This window comes from Triticum aestivum, chromosome 2D, assembly GCF_018294505.1.
Source record: "Triticum aestivum cultivar Chinese Spring chromosome 2D, IWGSC CS RefSeq v2.1, whole genome shotgun sequence".
NCBI lineage: Eukaryota > Viridiplantae > Streptophyta > Magnoliopsida > Poales > Poaceae > Triticum > Triticum aestivum.
In genome coordinates this window covers 574,151,231-574,167,615 of record NC_057799.1, presented here as the reverse complement: position 1 = coordinate 574,167,615, position 16,385 = coordinate 574,151,231, and the positions used below count along the sequence as shown (strand labels likewise).

Sequence of the window (16,385 nt, the reverse complement as noted above, 5' to 3'; positions counted from 1 at the left end):
GGTGAAACAGACGTGTGGGCGACCGAATGAATGCCCACACACCAGCTCAGTCCTATGTGGCACCACAAACATGCCAAGATTCATGCACCCATAAACGGACGCGGATGCACGCGTGCAGGCGAGATGCAAACACCCACATGTGTGGACGTTAGTGTTTCTGTAGATCTATTGTGTGGATTTAGCAAATTCCAATGACTGGCCGTATTCCACCTCCACCATCCATCCACGAGAAGAGAAATACATAACTACTAGCCCCGCGTCCGTCCCCTACAATCACGCGGTTCTCATCTCAAACTGAGGAAACTAAAACGAAATCAGCTCCCCTCGCCTTTAACCTTGACGCCGCTCACCAACAGCACGACCTCGCACGATCGCCATCGCGAGCTGCGTGGCATCCGTCTGCGTGATCGCAAGAGCAGGGAGGCGACGCGACGGAACCCCCAGGACCCTGCCATCGCAGCGTGTCATCCGTCCGCGGGATCGCCAGGAGCCTGGCTCCCGATCCAGTCTCTCCCAAAAAATCGCCATTGCCACCCCACCGCCTGCCGCTGCTCCTCTGCTGGCTCGAGTGAACGGAGCCAATCGGTGGAAGGAAGAGATGGGCGGCGGCGGGGGAGGCGACGGTGCGGGCGTCACACAAGGAGTCCCGGGTCACCTCCGCCACCACGCGCGCCGATGCCGCCGTGCGCCGCGAGCAGATCCTCGCCGGCCGCGCATCCTTCGCCGACCTGGCCGTGCTTCGCGACCAGATCCTCGCCGGCCGCGCTTCCTTCGCCGACCTCGCCGTGCAGCAATCTGACTGCTCCTCCGCCCGCCTCGGTGGCGACCTACGCTGCTATTTCTTTCCACGAGTCCAGGAGTTGCTCACGTACGTCTGGATACGGATGAGCGTATGCTCAAAGATTGACCGTGGATGGTCATGCCGATAGGCGACGACGACTGCGAGTAATTGCTCCCTGATCCCCTCCATCTCAGAGTTGCCAACAGCCTCTGTGTCACCACTCACCAAATGCCACTGCATCATCCAGGTTTGGTCTATGTATATACTGAACCAGCCTGAGAGTTTGATTACTAATCTGTATCTGCTTTTGTTATGGGCAGTGCTACTCTTGAATTTACTGATTTTTGCATGGTGCATGGCTCTTTGGCAGGTGCCTTCATATTTTTTAGAGAAGAGTTCATGACAGTTTGCAACCGTATGATGTCTGATGATTGCCTGCATACACGGATGATGTGAAGTAATATTTCCCACTTTCACCTTTTTGTATGGCAATAGTTGGAGAGTATCCTTCTATACAAGTCACTTTTTTTGGCCTAAGTATAGTAACCACAAGCCGTGATCTCAGTGTTTTTCATATTACAATGTGATAGATTGCTTTGGATCGGATAGGTTAGATCATTCCGGTGAACCTACCTTCTGCCTGTCCAGACGAGCTCGATCCAGTGCCGGCCATGGTGAAGTAGGGGCTGGTGACGATGTGGACAGAGAGTGGACGGTGGCGGTGGTGGACCTTCCCGTGAGTACCGCGCTAACCCTAGATCGGTAGGGATTGTAGGTGGGGATTGTGGCAGCGATTAATCTCGTAAGTCGTGCCCCGGCCCCCACCTCTGTTTATATAGCGCAGGTCACAGGGGCCCACCAACCATGGTTTGGTTGGGCGCCCCCAATCAGGGCGCGAGTCAGGGCCCGTTCGACCCGTTGGGTTCGAACGGGAGAGAGATCAACCTAACATTCTCCCCCTTGATCTCAACTTTACTTTTAACTTTATACTTTCTAGTTTATCTGTTTCATCACATATTGGTACATAGAGCATGTTTCATCGTCACGGCTTAATTGCCGTTAGAATCATACAGCTACAACATACTTTATGTTTAGAAACAAATTCTGTTCCTTTTGGGCCTATCCAGGAATCATAAGGCTTTCCCTTAAACCCATGCCGGCTAAGTGTTCCTTGAACACATTGGGTGGTAAGCCTTTTGTTAGCGGATCCGCAAGCATATCCTTTGTCCTTATATGCTCGAGACTTATAGTTTGATCCTGGATTTCATCTTTCACAACATAATACCTTATCTCTATTGTTTTGGCAGCATTACTTGACTTGTTGTTGTGAGCATAGAATACTGCGGGCTGGTTATCACAGTACATCTTTAGTGGTTTGTGAATGCAATCTACCACTTTCAAGTCGGGTACAAATTTCTTTAGCCATATCGCCTGCCCCGTGGCTTCGAAGCATGCTATGAATTCTGCATACATCGTGGATGATGCAACTATCGACTGTTTGGAGTTTTTCCACGAAATAGCTCCCCCAGCGAGGGTGAATATGTCCCCCGCAAAATCTGCGTCTGAATACATTTTTATCTCTAGGGAATCACTTCTCCTGTATATTAGCATGTAGTCCTTCGTGCCTTGCGCATAACGCAATGCTTTCTTTACCATCTTCCAGTGCTCTAGGCCTAGATTCTCTTGATATCTACCGAGTACCCCGGTGATAAGAGCTAAGTCAGGGCGAATGCACACTTGTGCATACTGTAAGCTGCCAACTGCCGAAGCATATGGTACTGCTTTCATTTGATCGATCTCATACTGGTTCTTGGGACATTGGAATTTCCCAAAACTATCGCCCTTGACTATTGGAGCAGGTGTGGCTTTACTCGCATGCATATTATACTTTTTAAGAACCTTTTCTAAATATGCTTTCTGAAATAGTCCTAAGACTCCATTGTTCCTATCTCGGTGAATTTCTATGCCCAAAACATATGATGCTTCACCAACATCTGTTATGTCAAAATTTGAGGATAAGTATTTCTTTGTTTCTTGTAGTAGACTAACATCACTACTAGCAAGCAGGATATCATCCACATACAAGATTAGGAAAATATATTTCCCATTTTTAAACTTTGCATAAATGCAATTATCCTCAATATTTTCTTTAAATCCAAAACTTTTAATCGTTTGATTAAACTTTAGATACCACTGCCGAGAGGCTTGTCTTAATCCATAAATGGATTTCTTCAGGCGGCATCCCATATTTTCCTTGCCTTCCATGATAAAACCCTTGGGTTGTTTCATGTAGACCTTTTCTTTTAAATCACCATTCAGAAATGCCGTCTTAACATCCATTTGATGTAACTCTAAATCAAAATGAGCAACTAATGCCATTATGATTCTGAAGGAATCCTTACATGAGACTGGAGAAAATGTCTCATTGTAATATATCCCTTCTCTTTGTGTAAATCCTTTTGCCACGAGTCGTGCTTTATACTTTTCTATATTCCCTTTAGAGTCATACTTAATTTTGTAGACCCATTTACAGCCTACTGTTTTGGCTCCTTTGGGAATTTCCTCTAAGTCCCAAACATCTTTGGAACTCATCGATTTCATCTCGTCTTCCATTGCCTTCATCCACTTCGATGAATGAGGGCTTCTCATGGCTTCTTCATATGAGGTGGGATCTTTTTCCATATGAACCATTTCTGTATTATAAACTTTAAAGTCAGTAGAAATAGCTGACTTTCTTGATCTTGTAGACCTTCTAAGGGCCTCAGTTTCTGGCACATTTTGTGCCTCAACTTCTGGCACTTCTTCTAAAATTTGCTGTTGCACCTCCCTTTCATGGTCAACATCGGGTTCAGTCGGCTCCTGACGGACTGGTTCCGGGTCTTCCCCCATAGCTGTCATGGGTGGAGTTGCAACTGGTAGTGAGAAAAATGGCTCCTGAATCATCGGATTAGGTGCATGCACCCTCTTCTCCTCAAGATCAATTTTCCGAGCTACCAAGCCCCCCCTCATCATTTCGTCTTCTAAGAAGACTGCATGTCTCGTTTCTACAAACTTTGTATATCTGTCTGGGCAGTAGAAACGAAAACCTTTGATCTGTCTGGATAGCCAATGAAGTGGCAACTCACTGTTTTGGGATCTAACTTTGCAATGTTTGGATTAAACATTTTGGCCTCAGCAGGGCATCCCCACACCCTGAAGTGTTGTAGGGAGGGCACCCTTCCTGTCCATAGCTCGTACGGTGTTTTGGGCACCGACTTGCTTGGTACTCTATTGAGAATGCGAATGGCGGTTTTAAGCGCCTCCATCTATAATCCCAATGGCAAGTTGGAAGAACTCATCATGTTGCGCACCATATCCATAAGTGTACAGTTGCGCCTTTCAGTTACTCCATTCGTTTCTCCCAGAGTGGGATACATTAAAAGCACATGAGTTATCATATCTTTCTCTTGCCAGAATTTCTCCCGCCGTACGGGATTTTTTACATAATATTATGTCAGCTTTACCCCGTTACGCAGGTATTTTCCCAAACATTTCCCGCCATGCAGGTTTTATCATAATCATCTTTTCCCTCCATGCGGGTAATTCCCTGTAAGGGAACATAAATGCCAGAATTGGCTCTTTTGCCTGCATATTCAATCATCAAATTTAGGAATAAATCCGAATGCTCTTTGACACACATGCTTGATCCGACGTTGGTCAAATTAAACACGCATGTTGCTTGTTTCATCTCAAATCATGTTGACTGAAAAATCTTCTTCATAGAGAGTACATGAAAGACATTCATCAACCAAGACTCTCAATGATCTATTTCTTTTCTTTTGATGCCATTCTTTAGAGAGAACATACTCCCTCACGTTATGACCTTTCTTGGTCATCTTTCGGGTCACAAGTACGCAGCCATTCGCTTTCACGAATGAAAGCATGGAAAACTTTTAGTCTAAGAAAACTTAGACAATAATCAACAATAATGGGCATAAAAATAACCCTACGTTGGTCTGGTTAAAAAAATGCACATTAAACTTTTGAAACTTTATTCTATATTCTAAATCACCGTTGTGGCAGAATTAGAATAAAGATCATCCTTCTACATTAATTCCATATCACCGTTGGGCGGAAATGGAAATAATGCATATAACTCATAAACAATGTGATGATAGTATTTGTATTAAACAACTTTGCTAAGAATCTACTTTATTGCAGCGGGAACAAGAAATATACATTTCTCTAGTTCAAGATCATTTCTTGATCTTTATCCGTTCTCTAAAAATTGATCACTTTGATACAAAATTTATCAAATATTTAAACTTTGAACATAAGACTCATTGAATTATAGCACTGTTATCATCAACGTTGGTCAGAAAATAACAATACCATGTTTTACCTTTAAAACAAATATCTTCTTTTTGTCATAGCGGAAACTATCTGCATCTTATTTCACCCACAGGGGAAAAAACATTGCTAAGAACATTTCTTCCAATTAAATTTTCCCGTTGGTTCCAATTTAATTGGAGGATAAAACTTTTACTTTGCAACGGAAACTTTACAATATTCTATTCAAAAACAATTCTGTACTCTTTTACTCTCTAAGCAATTTTAACCAATTGGTTCAAAAAAGCATTAGAGAAGCAACAATTTAATCTTTTACTTTAGTTCTTTTCACTTTTAAAAGAGCACTTTTATTTTCAATAATAAAACATGATCATGTTATTAACAACGTTGGTCATAAAAAATAACATAATCATATTCATCACTTTAGCAGGCTCTTAAAAATTTAATTCTGTCTAAACTTCTATTTTCTTTGTAAAAGAGCACTATTAATTATTTACGCAGCGGAAAAACATGAATAAAAATTCATGAACTTTTAATTCTTTACAGAAACTTTTCTTTGACAAAATAGAAAATTCATGAACTTTATTATTTTCTTTATAAAATTCATGAACATTTCCTTTTCTGAAAATTTTCATTCTCAGAAACTTTTTCTGTTTACTTTGCTATTTACTAAACAAAAAATTTCGTTGGAAAATGAATAAAAGGAACGCTGTCGGGCCTCTTTGCTAGCACAGCCCGTCCCACGGCCTGCAAACGCACGCGCCGCTCGCAGCCTTAACTGCGCGGCCCGCGGCCCACTAGCCTGCTGGGCGAGCACCGCTCGGCCGCCCGAGCGCCTCGGTATAGGACGCGGCTCAGCCGCACAGCCGGCCTCGGTCCAGCGCGGCCCGGCCGCCGAGGCCTCCACTTTCGGCCCAGAAGGCCCGGAGCGGGGTTAGGTTTTCAATCAGGGCCGTTCAGCTCGATCGGACGGCGCAGCGTCCTTCTCGCTCGAACAAAACCGACCCACCGCAGCGATCGGAACGAAACCCAGTCCGTTCGCCCCCCTTTCTCCTCGCGCGCCGCTCAGCCTCTCTCGATCCGTCGTTGTCCCGGTCGTCGGGCGACCGCGCCGCGCCGGTCCGGTCGAGCCGCTGGCGATGGCGCCCACCACCGCGCGAGCCTGGCCGCATCTCTTCCCCCCGGCCTCTCCTTTGAGAGAGAGAGAGAGGGGGGACGCTCGCGGCCACCTCTGCTCCCCTTCTCTCGCTCCCGACTGCGCCGTTGCGTTTGACGCCGGTCGCCGGCAGCCGGAGACGGGGTTGAGCTCCGCCGTTCCCTGGCCAGCTCTTCTCCCTCCCCCCCTTTCCTCCCTTCTACTCCTCTGCTCTACTACTGCATGCAGCAACAGAGAGAGAGAGAGAGAGAGAGAGATGCTGCGGGTTTCGATGCAGCGTCGTGGCCATCCCCTTCGCCGGCTGCGCGTCCGCCTTGCGGTGAGCGCGCCGCCGTCGAGCGGTTTGGCTGCGGTGCCTACCCCCCTTTTTTTGTCTTTTTCTTTTCGTTGCCGGCACGCCGTTGAGCTGGCTCCGGTAGTTCTTCGTCCGACGCCCCGGCGTGCCGATGCGCGTCCGGATCGAGAGGAACAGGCGCGGCTTGCGGCGGCGCTTCTTTGTCCGTTGAGGGATTTTTCTTTGCCCTGTTTAGGGTTCTTGGGGAAGGGATCCTTTTTCTTTCTTTGTTTATACTTTGCACCGAAAATCATAGCCTAGCATGGCCTGATACCATTGATAGATTGCTTTGGATCGGATAGGTTAGATCATTCCGGTGAACCTACCTTCTACCTGTCCAGACGAGCTCGATCCAGTGCCGGCCATGGTGAAGTAGGGGCCGGTGACGATGTGGACAGAGAGTGGACGGCGGCGGTGGTGGAGCTTCCCGTGAGCACCGCGCTAACCCTAGATCGGTAGGGATTGTAGGTGGGGATTGTGGCAGCGATTAACCTCGTAAGTCGTGCCCCGGCCCCCACCTCTGTTTATATAGCGCGGGTTACAGGGGCCCACCAACCATGGTTTGGTTGGGTGCCCCCGATCAGGGCGCGAGTCAGGGGCCCGTTCGACCCGTTGGGTTCGAACGGGAGAGAGATCAACCTAACAGTTGCATTATATAATACATTCTCTGAAATAACAACACATAAACTATTTAATGTAGTGGCTCTGTGCTTCACCAAAGAGCAGGCAAAGTATTTGGATACTACAAAATATTACAGGATGGACAACGCAAATCCATCCCAAATTGCTAATATACATAAATAATTAACTTTTTATGTTTTTTATTTTCTAGGCGACTGTTGGCAGGTTCTGAGAGCTGAGAAGAGGGATGCAGGGAACATCTACGTGTACAGCATCATGGGCGTATTTGAAGTTGACCACCAAGGAGAACAAATATGTCCTACATCGAGATGGAGCGCATAGTGCTGGATCAGTTGGATCAGACAGTTAGAATCATGGTCTTCATGTTCCAGTACACCTGCTTCTTCTGTTAGCGTTTCTGTTTACTCTAATTAATCAAGGTCAATCGTTGTTTCTGTTAGCGTTTCTGTTTACTCTAATTAATCATATACAGTTAGAACCATTATTATTTTTTACTTCCAGTTATAACACTTCAGCCCATGCTTGTCGAATTTGTGATGCTTGTAATGCTCTTGGTGGAAAATAACAGACACACACTTGATTTGCATAACTAATGGTGAAAGTTTAAAAATGATAGTAATATCAGTGTTCGACTTTGTTCATCTGAATTTTTTGTCAACAAAAACGTGATGCATGCTGATGTATCTTTTTTTTACGTGTCTCTTCTCTATAGAAACATAAGGCCAGCCTCCATATGAAGTTTTCTGCTCACAGTGCACATAATTCCAGTTTATATGATTAACATTTGCATGTATATTTTAGCCTAAAGTTTATAGTTCACTTTTCTCTTTGGGGTGAGTTGAGCTTAAACCTTGTGTTGGTAAGAGAGAAGGAGCATATTGAAGTTAGTTTATGGCACTCCTGGAGTGCCTCTACCCAAGTATCAGTCTCAGACTGATTGCTCTCTTGTTGTGGTCTGACCAAACTTGAAATATATGGAAAGTTATGTTGTGCTACCTATAAGTTATAGCTCGATTTTTCCATAGAAAATATTTTGCTGAAGAGAAAACAATGTGTAGTTTCAGGTCTTGTCTTCCTTTTGTTTCACAGTTGTTTAAACTTAGTGGCGTCGTTGCTATTGTCGGCCTTCATTATGTTGATGTACTATTCTCTTCTTAATATATTTATACACACAGTTCTCTTGTATGTTCTCGGAAAAGAAGGAAACGAGTTTTTGCTACATTCAAGCATTGCATTTTAAAGTAAAGTTTCAGCCATTATTTGTTAGCAGAAATCCAGTGATCTATATGCAAACAAACTCTCTATTATTAGTAATCTCGTGGGACATCTTGATATTTCTTAGCTATTTGTATGTTTCACTTGGCAGCAAGTATCATTATACTGCTTGAAAAGACTAAGGCCCTGTTTGTTTGGGCCTTTGCTTCTGCTTTTGCAGCTTTTCTACTTTGGCAAAAAAAAAAGCCATGAAAGCTCCTAAATAGGGGCTATTTGCTTCGGTTTTGTGCTTATGAATCAATATCGTTATATGGTGGTATAAGCCAAAAGGCGAAGCAAAAAGCACCTACCTATTTAGGAGTTTTTTTTTTTGCCAAAGTGGAAAAGTTGCAAAAGCAAAAGTAAAAGCCCAAACAAACAGGGCCTAAACATGGGAATTGTGGTTTCAAATTAGATAATTGTGGTTTTGAAGTTGTTGGTAAAAGGTAATTCATATAGGCCAAGACGTTCTGAATATGGCACATCGGGAACGTCTACAAAGAGATTAACCATCTGAAGACTTGGTTACCTCATTTTATTTTAAATGAAGTTGTGTGTGAGGGAAAGAGAGCAATAAATTTGTGCATGAACTAACTGTGTTGGTAAGAATTTGGGTGAATACCCTGATCTTGTTAGTTAGCTGTTTGTAACTAACATCATACACTCTTTTAATGATGATCAATAGATTGTTGCTTCCATCGAAAGATAACATATTCCAGGAATGGCATGTTGTTTATAACTTTTCGGTTCACTGGAGCGTGAGCAAGGTCGGAAGAGACGAGGGCGTATTATTCCGGGGTGGTGTCGGAGGATGCGGGGAGCAAACCGTCGCACTTAGAGCATCTAAGGCCCAGCCCCTCCTGCACTTTGTGCCCCTTGCCAGGACCCAGGAGAGTAGAAAAAGGCTGGCTGGCCCTCAAAATCATTTCATATATGGGGAACAAATGAGGCTACTACATTGGACGCGGCTCATCTTAGACCAATTTTTTCTTTCTTTATTCTCTCTCTCCATCCCAACCAATAGTATGCATGTGACGTTCGGATGTGTCACCTGACATACGGGGGTGGGTCATATTTTCCTAGTCAAATTGTAGATGCTTTTACCCGTTTAGGAGATGTTAGATAGATCGAACAATAACTTCTTAACGATATGTGCGTTGCAAGTGCACGCTTACTAGTATTAGAAAGAATGTACCCTTCTATCCAAATCCAATTTGCATCAATAAAATAAATCCAAATTCCAGTAGTAGATGAATAATTGTAAATTTGTGTATGTACGAGATTAGAATAACTTCAAAATAACTGTAATACGCGCCACAACACCACCGGTGTTGGAACCTCCTCCGAGCAGCACGGTCAATTGGAGACGAGCACTGCACTGCAAGCCACCACTGCCAATGTCATAACCCCATGTTTTGGGAGGCCAACACTGAGCAGCATCCATCAAAGTAGCGGGCTGCACGACCAGCTATGCTGTGCGAGAGGGTGTTCTAGCTGAGCATTGCAACATGAGCCTTTGCAAAGGTTTCGCAACATGAGCCATGCTGCAACAGCTCATGGCCCAGCCGAGCACATAGTTGGGGCCAACAATATTCAGTATAATGATTTTCCCATTGCATTAACTGCAAAATTCCAGGGGTGGGTTCAAACACTTTTAAGTGCTTCTCACTGCTGTGCTGTGCGAGAGGGTGTTCTAGCTGAGCATTGCAACATGAGCCTTTGCAAAGGTTTCGCAACATGAGCCATGCTGCAACAGCTCATGGCCCAGCCGAGCACATAGTTGGGGCCAACAATATTCAGTATAATGATTTTCCCATTGCATTAACTGCAAAATTCCAGGGGTGGGTTCAAACACTTTTAAGTGCTTCTCACTGCTGTTCAGCTAAGTTGGATACCCCAAGCAAACAAATGAAATGTGCATATTAAAAGGTCAAACAAAGCACCAAAGCAAGCCAGGAGGTAATATATATATCTGACCAAAATTCATCGAGTATAAATCTCCCAAAAAGCTGACATAGTCTGGCAGATAACCACCACGGTCCACAATAATAATAATAAGATAATATTAAAAACAGCAAGTACGAGTCTCCAGGCAAAAAGGAAATGTTCGACATTTCACTAGGGGTGGGTTGGAGTTTCTGCGCGATTTCAAGCGGAGACACCAAGCTCAGTCATCACCGAAAGTTATCTTCTTCCCTGCCAAAGAAACAACAAACAAATGTCAACACCAGTACTTCTCAGCCAGAAAGCAAATGAAACTAGAGCAGACTGGTGTTCATGTAGGGGGGACGTTACCTGCACTAGGTGTGCCAGCACTCTGCCTGGGGGGTGCACCACCCCGACCACGGCCCCTGTCACTCCGGCCGCCTCTGTCACCCCGGCCAAATCTTCCACCACCTCTGCGGCCCGCACCCCCGTCAAACCTTCCACCTCTGCGGCCCCCGCCCCCGTCAAATCTTCCTCTGCGGCCCCCGCCCCCATTAAATCTTCCTGCGCTCCTGTTACCACTATCAGCGCCATCTCTGTTATCAGCCCTAGGCTTGGCTTCATCAACAAACAAGCTTAAGCCTTCTCCAATGTTAGACCCGTTCAGCTCGAGCGCTTTGGGCAAAGAACTGATGTCATCAAATTCTATGTACGCTATCCTGCAGGACCAAACCAAGCAGCCAAGAGTCAATTACAAGATACGAGGATACGGGTCGACCTAGGAGCAGGTGCATTTTATATGCCAGAGCGCTTTGGGCAAAGAACTTACCCTTTGCTTGCGCCAGTATCATAATCCTTTGGGATTGAAACTCTTCTAATATCTCCACATGAGCTAAAATGCCCTTGAAGCGAGCTTCGGATCTGGTGACAGAAAACATTTAGATATAACAAGACTCAAACTTTTAACTCGGTCAAATCAATCAGATTTTACCACAAAAAGACATGTTTAACGCTTTGAATTACCTCTTCCTCCCCAAGAGATGAATCAAATCCTCTAACAAAAGCGGTATTGCTTTGACCAGGCTTCTTGAAAGAACTATTGTCCCTCCTGAACACAGAAAATTAGGCGCATCCATGGTTAGCATGTCCAGGCAATTTCTAGGTAGATAATCGGCGGGATAGAAAATAACCCGCTGCCAGGAGTAATAGCGCCTCGCTCACGAGCAAAATCAAGCCTGACAGGCCTCCCCGCCAAATCTCCTCCATTTAATTCGTATGCCTAACAGCGTCAGAACATGGATAACCAAATAGAATTAGATGGCAATTAAAAGCTTACTTCACAGATCAGCTGATGAGACTACATGGATCACAAAAAAACATAGTGAAGTACCTTTTGAGCAGCTTCAGTTGTAGCAAATTCAACATGTGCAAAACCCTTGAAGCTCCCATCATCAGCGGTAGCAAAACGAATATCCATAACCTCACCAGCCTCCCCAAAAAATTGCTTCCTACAGAATGTGGAACAAATTAAGTTAAGAACATCTTTCAGAAAAGATGCAATAATAGCACATCTCACAAACTTACACTTGTTCAGTCTCCACATTGTATGACAGATTCCCAACAAAAAGGGTCTTTGACCCAGTAGTAGCTTGACCACTGCTGGCAGGAGTTTTTGGCTGCAACAAATAAAGTCAAGGTTGAAGTCAAGCATCCATCAAACATAAGAGGAAAAATTAGAACAGCATAAATATACTCAAACTATACTTCGTTCTGCTTGGGTTTTGCCACTGACACCGATTTACTCTTTTCCTCATCACTGTCAGAGCTCTCTTCAGAACTGTCATCATCATCACTGCTTTCTTTCTTGGCAGCCTTAGAGACTGGCTTGGCAGCACCAGAAGATGAATCCTGAAATAGAGTAAGAAATGCAATATGGATCAAAATCTTCAGACGGAAAAGCAAACACCAAAAATAAGCACCTTAGGCTTCTTTTGTGGAGGCTCTTCCTCATCACTCTCATCAGAACTATCATCAGAATCATCCTTGGACTGCAAATATTGAATTACAACAAGATCATTTAATGTACGACAAATATCACAGAAGACGATGCTTTCAAGAAAATAAAAATTTAAAAATTATGCGTACATGTTCACTCTTTTTCTCTGTTGTCAGAGGCCTCTTCGCAGGAATAGTAGATTTTGCTGGCTGCAAAACATTGGAAGGAATTTTAAACACTGCACAACAAAAAAGTGACCAGGAGTAAGCAAGTAACAGAACACTTACTTCATCAGAATCTGAATCCGAGTCACTATCTGAGCTGCCACTAGATTCTTCTTTCTTTACAGAGACTGTTTTAGCGGTGGTATCCTGGACACAGAAAGTAACCGCATTAGAAAGATGGTACAGACAGAAGATTTTGCTAGCAGCGAAACAATGTGAAAGACAAATATCACAAGAAGTTACCAAGAGTAAACAAGTACAACAGAGAACTTACTTCTTCAGAATCTGAATCTGAGTCAGAATCTGAGCTATCACTAGATTCTTTGCCCTTCTTACCAGCCTTGGAAGATTGAACTGGTTTAGCAGTGGTATCCTGGAAATATATTGAAAATGTTAGTATCACATTATGAAGAAAGAATGATGAAGCCTTAGTTTTCATATAACTAGTAGGCTGATTACCTCCTCCTCAGAGTCAGAATCAGAACTTTCACTGGATTCTACCACTTTCTTGGCTACTGGTTTTTTAGTGGCCATATCCTGAAAATGTTTATCCAGTTAGGACCAACAAATCTGAGAATTAAACGACAAGATAAGGGGAATGGCAAGTGCAAGAATACGTCTTATGCTTTTGTACTCAATTATCTCACATAGAGATACATTGCTAGAAATATGATCTTACCTCATCTGATGAATCATCAGAATCACTGTCAGAGCCGTCCTGGTTTTTCTTTTGTGCAGTGGCAACCACAGAATTCTTCACTTCAGTAGCTGGCTTCTGAAAACCAATTAAGTGAAACATGGTGAAATCAGGCAAAATAATATTTAAAAGTGCTACTTAAAGATGAAGCTTCCACTTCGAAATCAGTAGTTAAATGACTACCTCAGAGTCAGAGCTTTCAGAATCAGAACTTTCACTGGATTCTTCAATCTTCTTGGCTGTTGCTGGTGCTTTAGCGGGAAGCATATCCTGCATACATTGTTACACTCAGGACTAACAAAATATTGCTGGTGAAGACTGGCACTTTGTGCATACTCCGCAAAATAACCATGATAGCAACAATGGGAAGTATGAGACCAAGCACATAGAGTACTCACTGTCTGATTCATTATTCATATAACAGTGCTAGTGGTTGAGTTCAGAATTGAGTGTACCCATGTGTTATGTTAGTATTTTTGGAAATTAAAATCAGCTCAAGTTCATTCATTATATGCCAAACAATAATCATTACAATACCTTTTGTAAGCATTCACAAATTTATTGATTTAGATATACAATAGTCATGCACCATATTCATTACTTCAATACAAAATAAACTCAACATACACTTTTCCTTTAGCACACAAGACACAGCTCAGAACTAATTTAGCAGTTCAAGGTCTCAACTAAGATGTGTTGTTGTGGAAAAACATACAAATTAAAAATCTGGAGCAAAAACAGAACCTATTTTCATATTGCATCAGCAAGAGGTCCATCAAGGGAAATAAAACAACGAACATATCTAGCTAATAGCATAAGCTTGAAGTTTAACATACAATGAGACAAGAAAGAAAATTTGAGGACTATGTAACAACTCATATTAGGCAATAGAAGGGAAAGAATAATTATGAAGATGTCATGGAAACAAAAACTCACTTCATCCTCATCAGAGCTGCTGCTATCTGAATCTTCAGTCTTTGCAGCAGGTTTCTTTGAAGCGGCAGCAGGTTTCTTTGCAGGTTCATCATCGGAGCTGCTCTCATCACTACCTTCAGAGCTGGACTCCTGTTTAGCAGATTGTGCAGCCTTCTTGGGTGGGACCATCACCTGGGAAAGATGATACAGAAATAAGTGAAAATTAAGAGGAAATCACATGCAGATTAGATAGAAAAGGAGAAAGAATAATTATGAACATTTCACTAAAACACTCACATCCTCATCGGAGCTGCTGTCAGAGCTGCTGCTGTCAGACTTGACTTTCTTTGAACCATTGCTAGCAAGTGCAGCAGGTTTCTTTGAAGCAGTAGCAGGCTTTTTTGCAGGTTCGTCATCAGAACTGCTCTCATCGCTGCTATCAGAGCTGGACTCCTGTTTAGCAGACGGTGCAGCCTTCTTTGGTTGAACCATCACCTGGGAAAGATTTATTTAGAAAAGTGTTTTCAGAGAGTAGTGAAAATATACACCTAGGTGACAACAATGACACAAGCAATGAATGCAAATTATCTTCATGCGGAATAATTCTATGTAGTATCATTTCCAAGATAATAAACTTCCAATACACAATGCATGTTACTATTTAACAAAAAAGAAGGCAAAGAGAAGAACAGGTGAAGCACCTCATCTTCGGATTCTGAAGAATCCTCATCAGAACTGCTGCTCTCGACCTTCTTTGGAGGGAGCTTCTTCTTGACTTTAAGATCATTCTTCACAGGCACGGCCTTCTCAGGGGCAGTTTTCTGCTTCTTGGCACTGACAGCCTTCTCGATGTCATCTTCCGCATTCCTCTTGCCTGCAAATTGAGATCACAAGAGTTATGCCACAGAATCATATTACTAAATAGAAACAAGGAGACATATGGTTACTCAAATATAAACCTTTCTTTCCAGATTTTCCACCTGGGACCAGCCCAGCGGCAGGTGCAACCTCAACAGCAGACTTCTTGCTCGACTTGCCCATAGTATGTATTTTCTAAGCCCTGCACAAGGAGATGGGCGTCAACTTAGGAGCAACAAACACAAACATCGCACAATTCATCTACCCTGGTATGGGAAAACAATTCATCTACCCATCTACGCAAGCTACAGAATTTCTCAGGGTAAGTTTTCATCGAATCATGGGCAGCCCGTTAATACCAGCAACTAGACATAAACACAGAACAGCATAACGAAGCAGCACAGGACTAGTACTGCAAAAAAATTCTATGGCTAAGCAAAATCAGGGCATATCTCGGGCTGAATCCTACCCGCCCGACAATTGCAAAGGATTTTGTCTCGTAGAGGATTAAAACCAAAAAATCGGAGAGCGTCCTACAGGTACAAACGATTCGAACCGACCAACCTCGCAGCGAACACAAAATCAGCCCTACCAGCTACGGGCGACGCAGCTGCGAACTCGACCACGCCACGGAGCTGCCCGCGGAGCGGCCACTCCTCGGAATTCAGGTCGCCGAATCACGAGCGCCCGAAGTTCACCGATCAGCACGGGTACGATCGACGCGGCGGAGCACGGAACAGCGAAATAAACGGGTCGACGGGGGGAGAGGGGCGACTCACCGGCGGGAGCTAGGCGGCGGCGGCTGTGGAGGCGGGGAGGAACCCTAGTTCCCCGAATCAGCTAGGGTTTTGGGGAGGGTTTGGGCGAGGCAGACGGCGGCGGCTCGGTGTTTATAGGAAGGGCGAGGCACCGCACCGGGTCTCCCGATTGATTGAGGGCCACGCCCTCCGGCCGCGAGATATGCGATTTTTGCGTTTCTTTCCCCTCGCCTGCTTTGGTGTTTTTCGTGGCCCCCGCGAATGCTCGGCTTGGGGTGTGATATTGGAAATAGTGGATTAGTACTGGGGTGTGTCTGTAAACCTGCCTATGTTTTTTTTCCTTCGCCTGTGGGCCTTCGTCCGTGCGAGCTTGCTGGGGACCGCGTGCCTGGGCCTTGTGCAGCGCCGGCCCAACGTTTCTGTCTAGCATCAAAATCCATCACATGGTTCAAAAAAAAGAGTCCGTCGCATTCAAAATATTTATTTGTGTTCTACAAAAATCGAAATGGTTTTTC

The 16,385-nt window shown here is 44.2% G+C and overlaps 1 protein-coding gene and 1 long non-coding RNA gene across 2 annotated transcripts; one reads left to right on the top strand and one right to left on the bottom strand.

The window, feature by feature from the left end:
• The first annotated feature begins 294 nt into the window (after positions 1–294).
• LOC123050064 (uncharacterized) lies at positions 295–8,184 on the top strand. The gene is made up of 3 exons (XR_006423704.1): positions 295–1,028; positions 1,152–1,238; positions 7,433–8,184. It is a non-coding gene; the product is annotated as an uncharacterized lncRNA (long non-coding RNA).
• A 2,256-nt stretch (positions 8,185–10,440) lies between these two features.
• On the bottom strand, positions 10,441–16,074 carry LOC123054607 (nucleolin 2). Its single transcript, XM_044478412.1, has 20 exons — positions 15,892–16,074; positions 15,214–15,314; positions 14,956–15,128; positions 14,552–14,749; positions 14,276–14,446; positions 13,523–13,609; positions 13,322–13,417; positions 13,102–13,179; positions 12,917–13,015; positions 12,706–12,789; positions 12,568–12,627; positions 12,402–12,470; positions 12,187–12,330; positions 12,007–12,098; positions 11,813–11,930; positions 11,613–11,701; positions 11,446–11,530; positions 11,252–11,343; positions 10,792–11,141; positions 10,441–10,692 (listed from the first exon to the last, which is right to left on the bottom strand). Exons 2-20 carry the CDS (start codon positions 15,293–15,295, stop codon positions 10,664–10,666), a joined length of 2,196 nt encoding a protein of 731 aa, XP_044334347.1. The 5' UTR covers positions 15,296–15,314; positions 15,892–16,074; the 3' UTR covers positions 10,441–10,663.
• Positions 16,075–16,385: the final 311 nt, after the last annotated feature.

Bases quoted from the DNA above. Each gene is read 5' to 3' on its own strand.
- LOC123054607 (XM_044478412.1), bottom strand. From the start codon at position 15,295: ATGGGCAAGTCGAGCAAGAAGTCTGCTGTTGAGGTTGCACCTGCCGCT. The intron at 14,447-14,551 runs GTGAGTGTTTTA...CATCTTTCCCAG, and splicing joins ACAGCAGCTCCGATGAGGAT to GTGATGGTCCCACCCAAGAA. The intron at 13,016-13,101 runs GTAATCAGCCTA...ATATATTTCCAG, and splicing joins ATTCTGACTCTGAGGAGGAG to GATACCACTGCTAAACCAGT.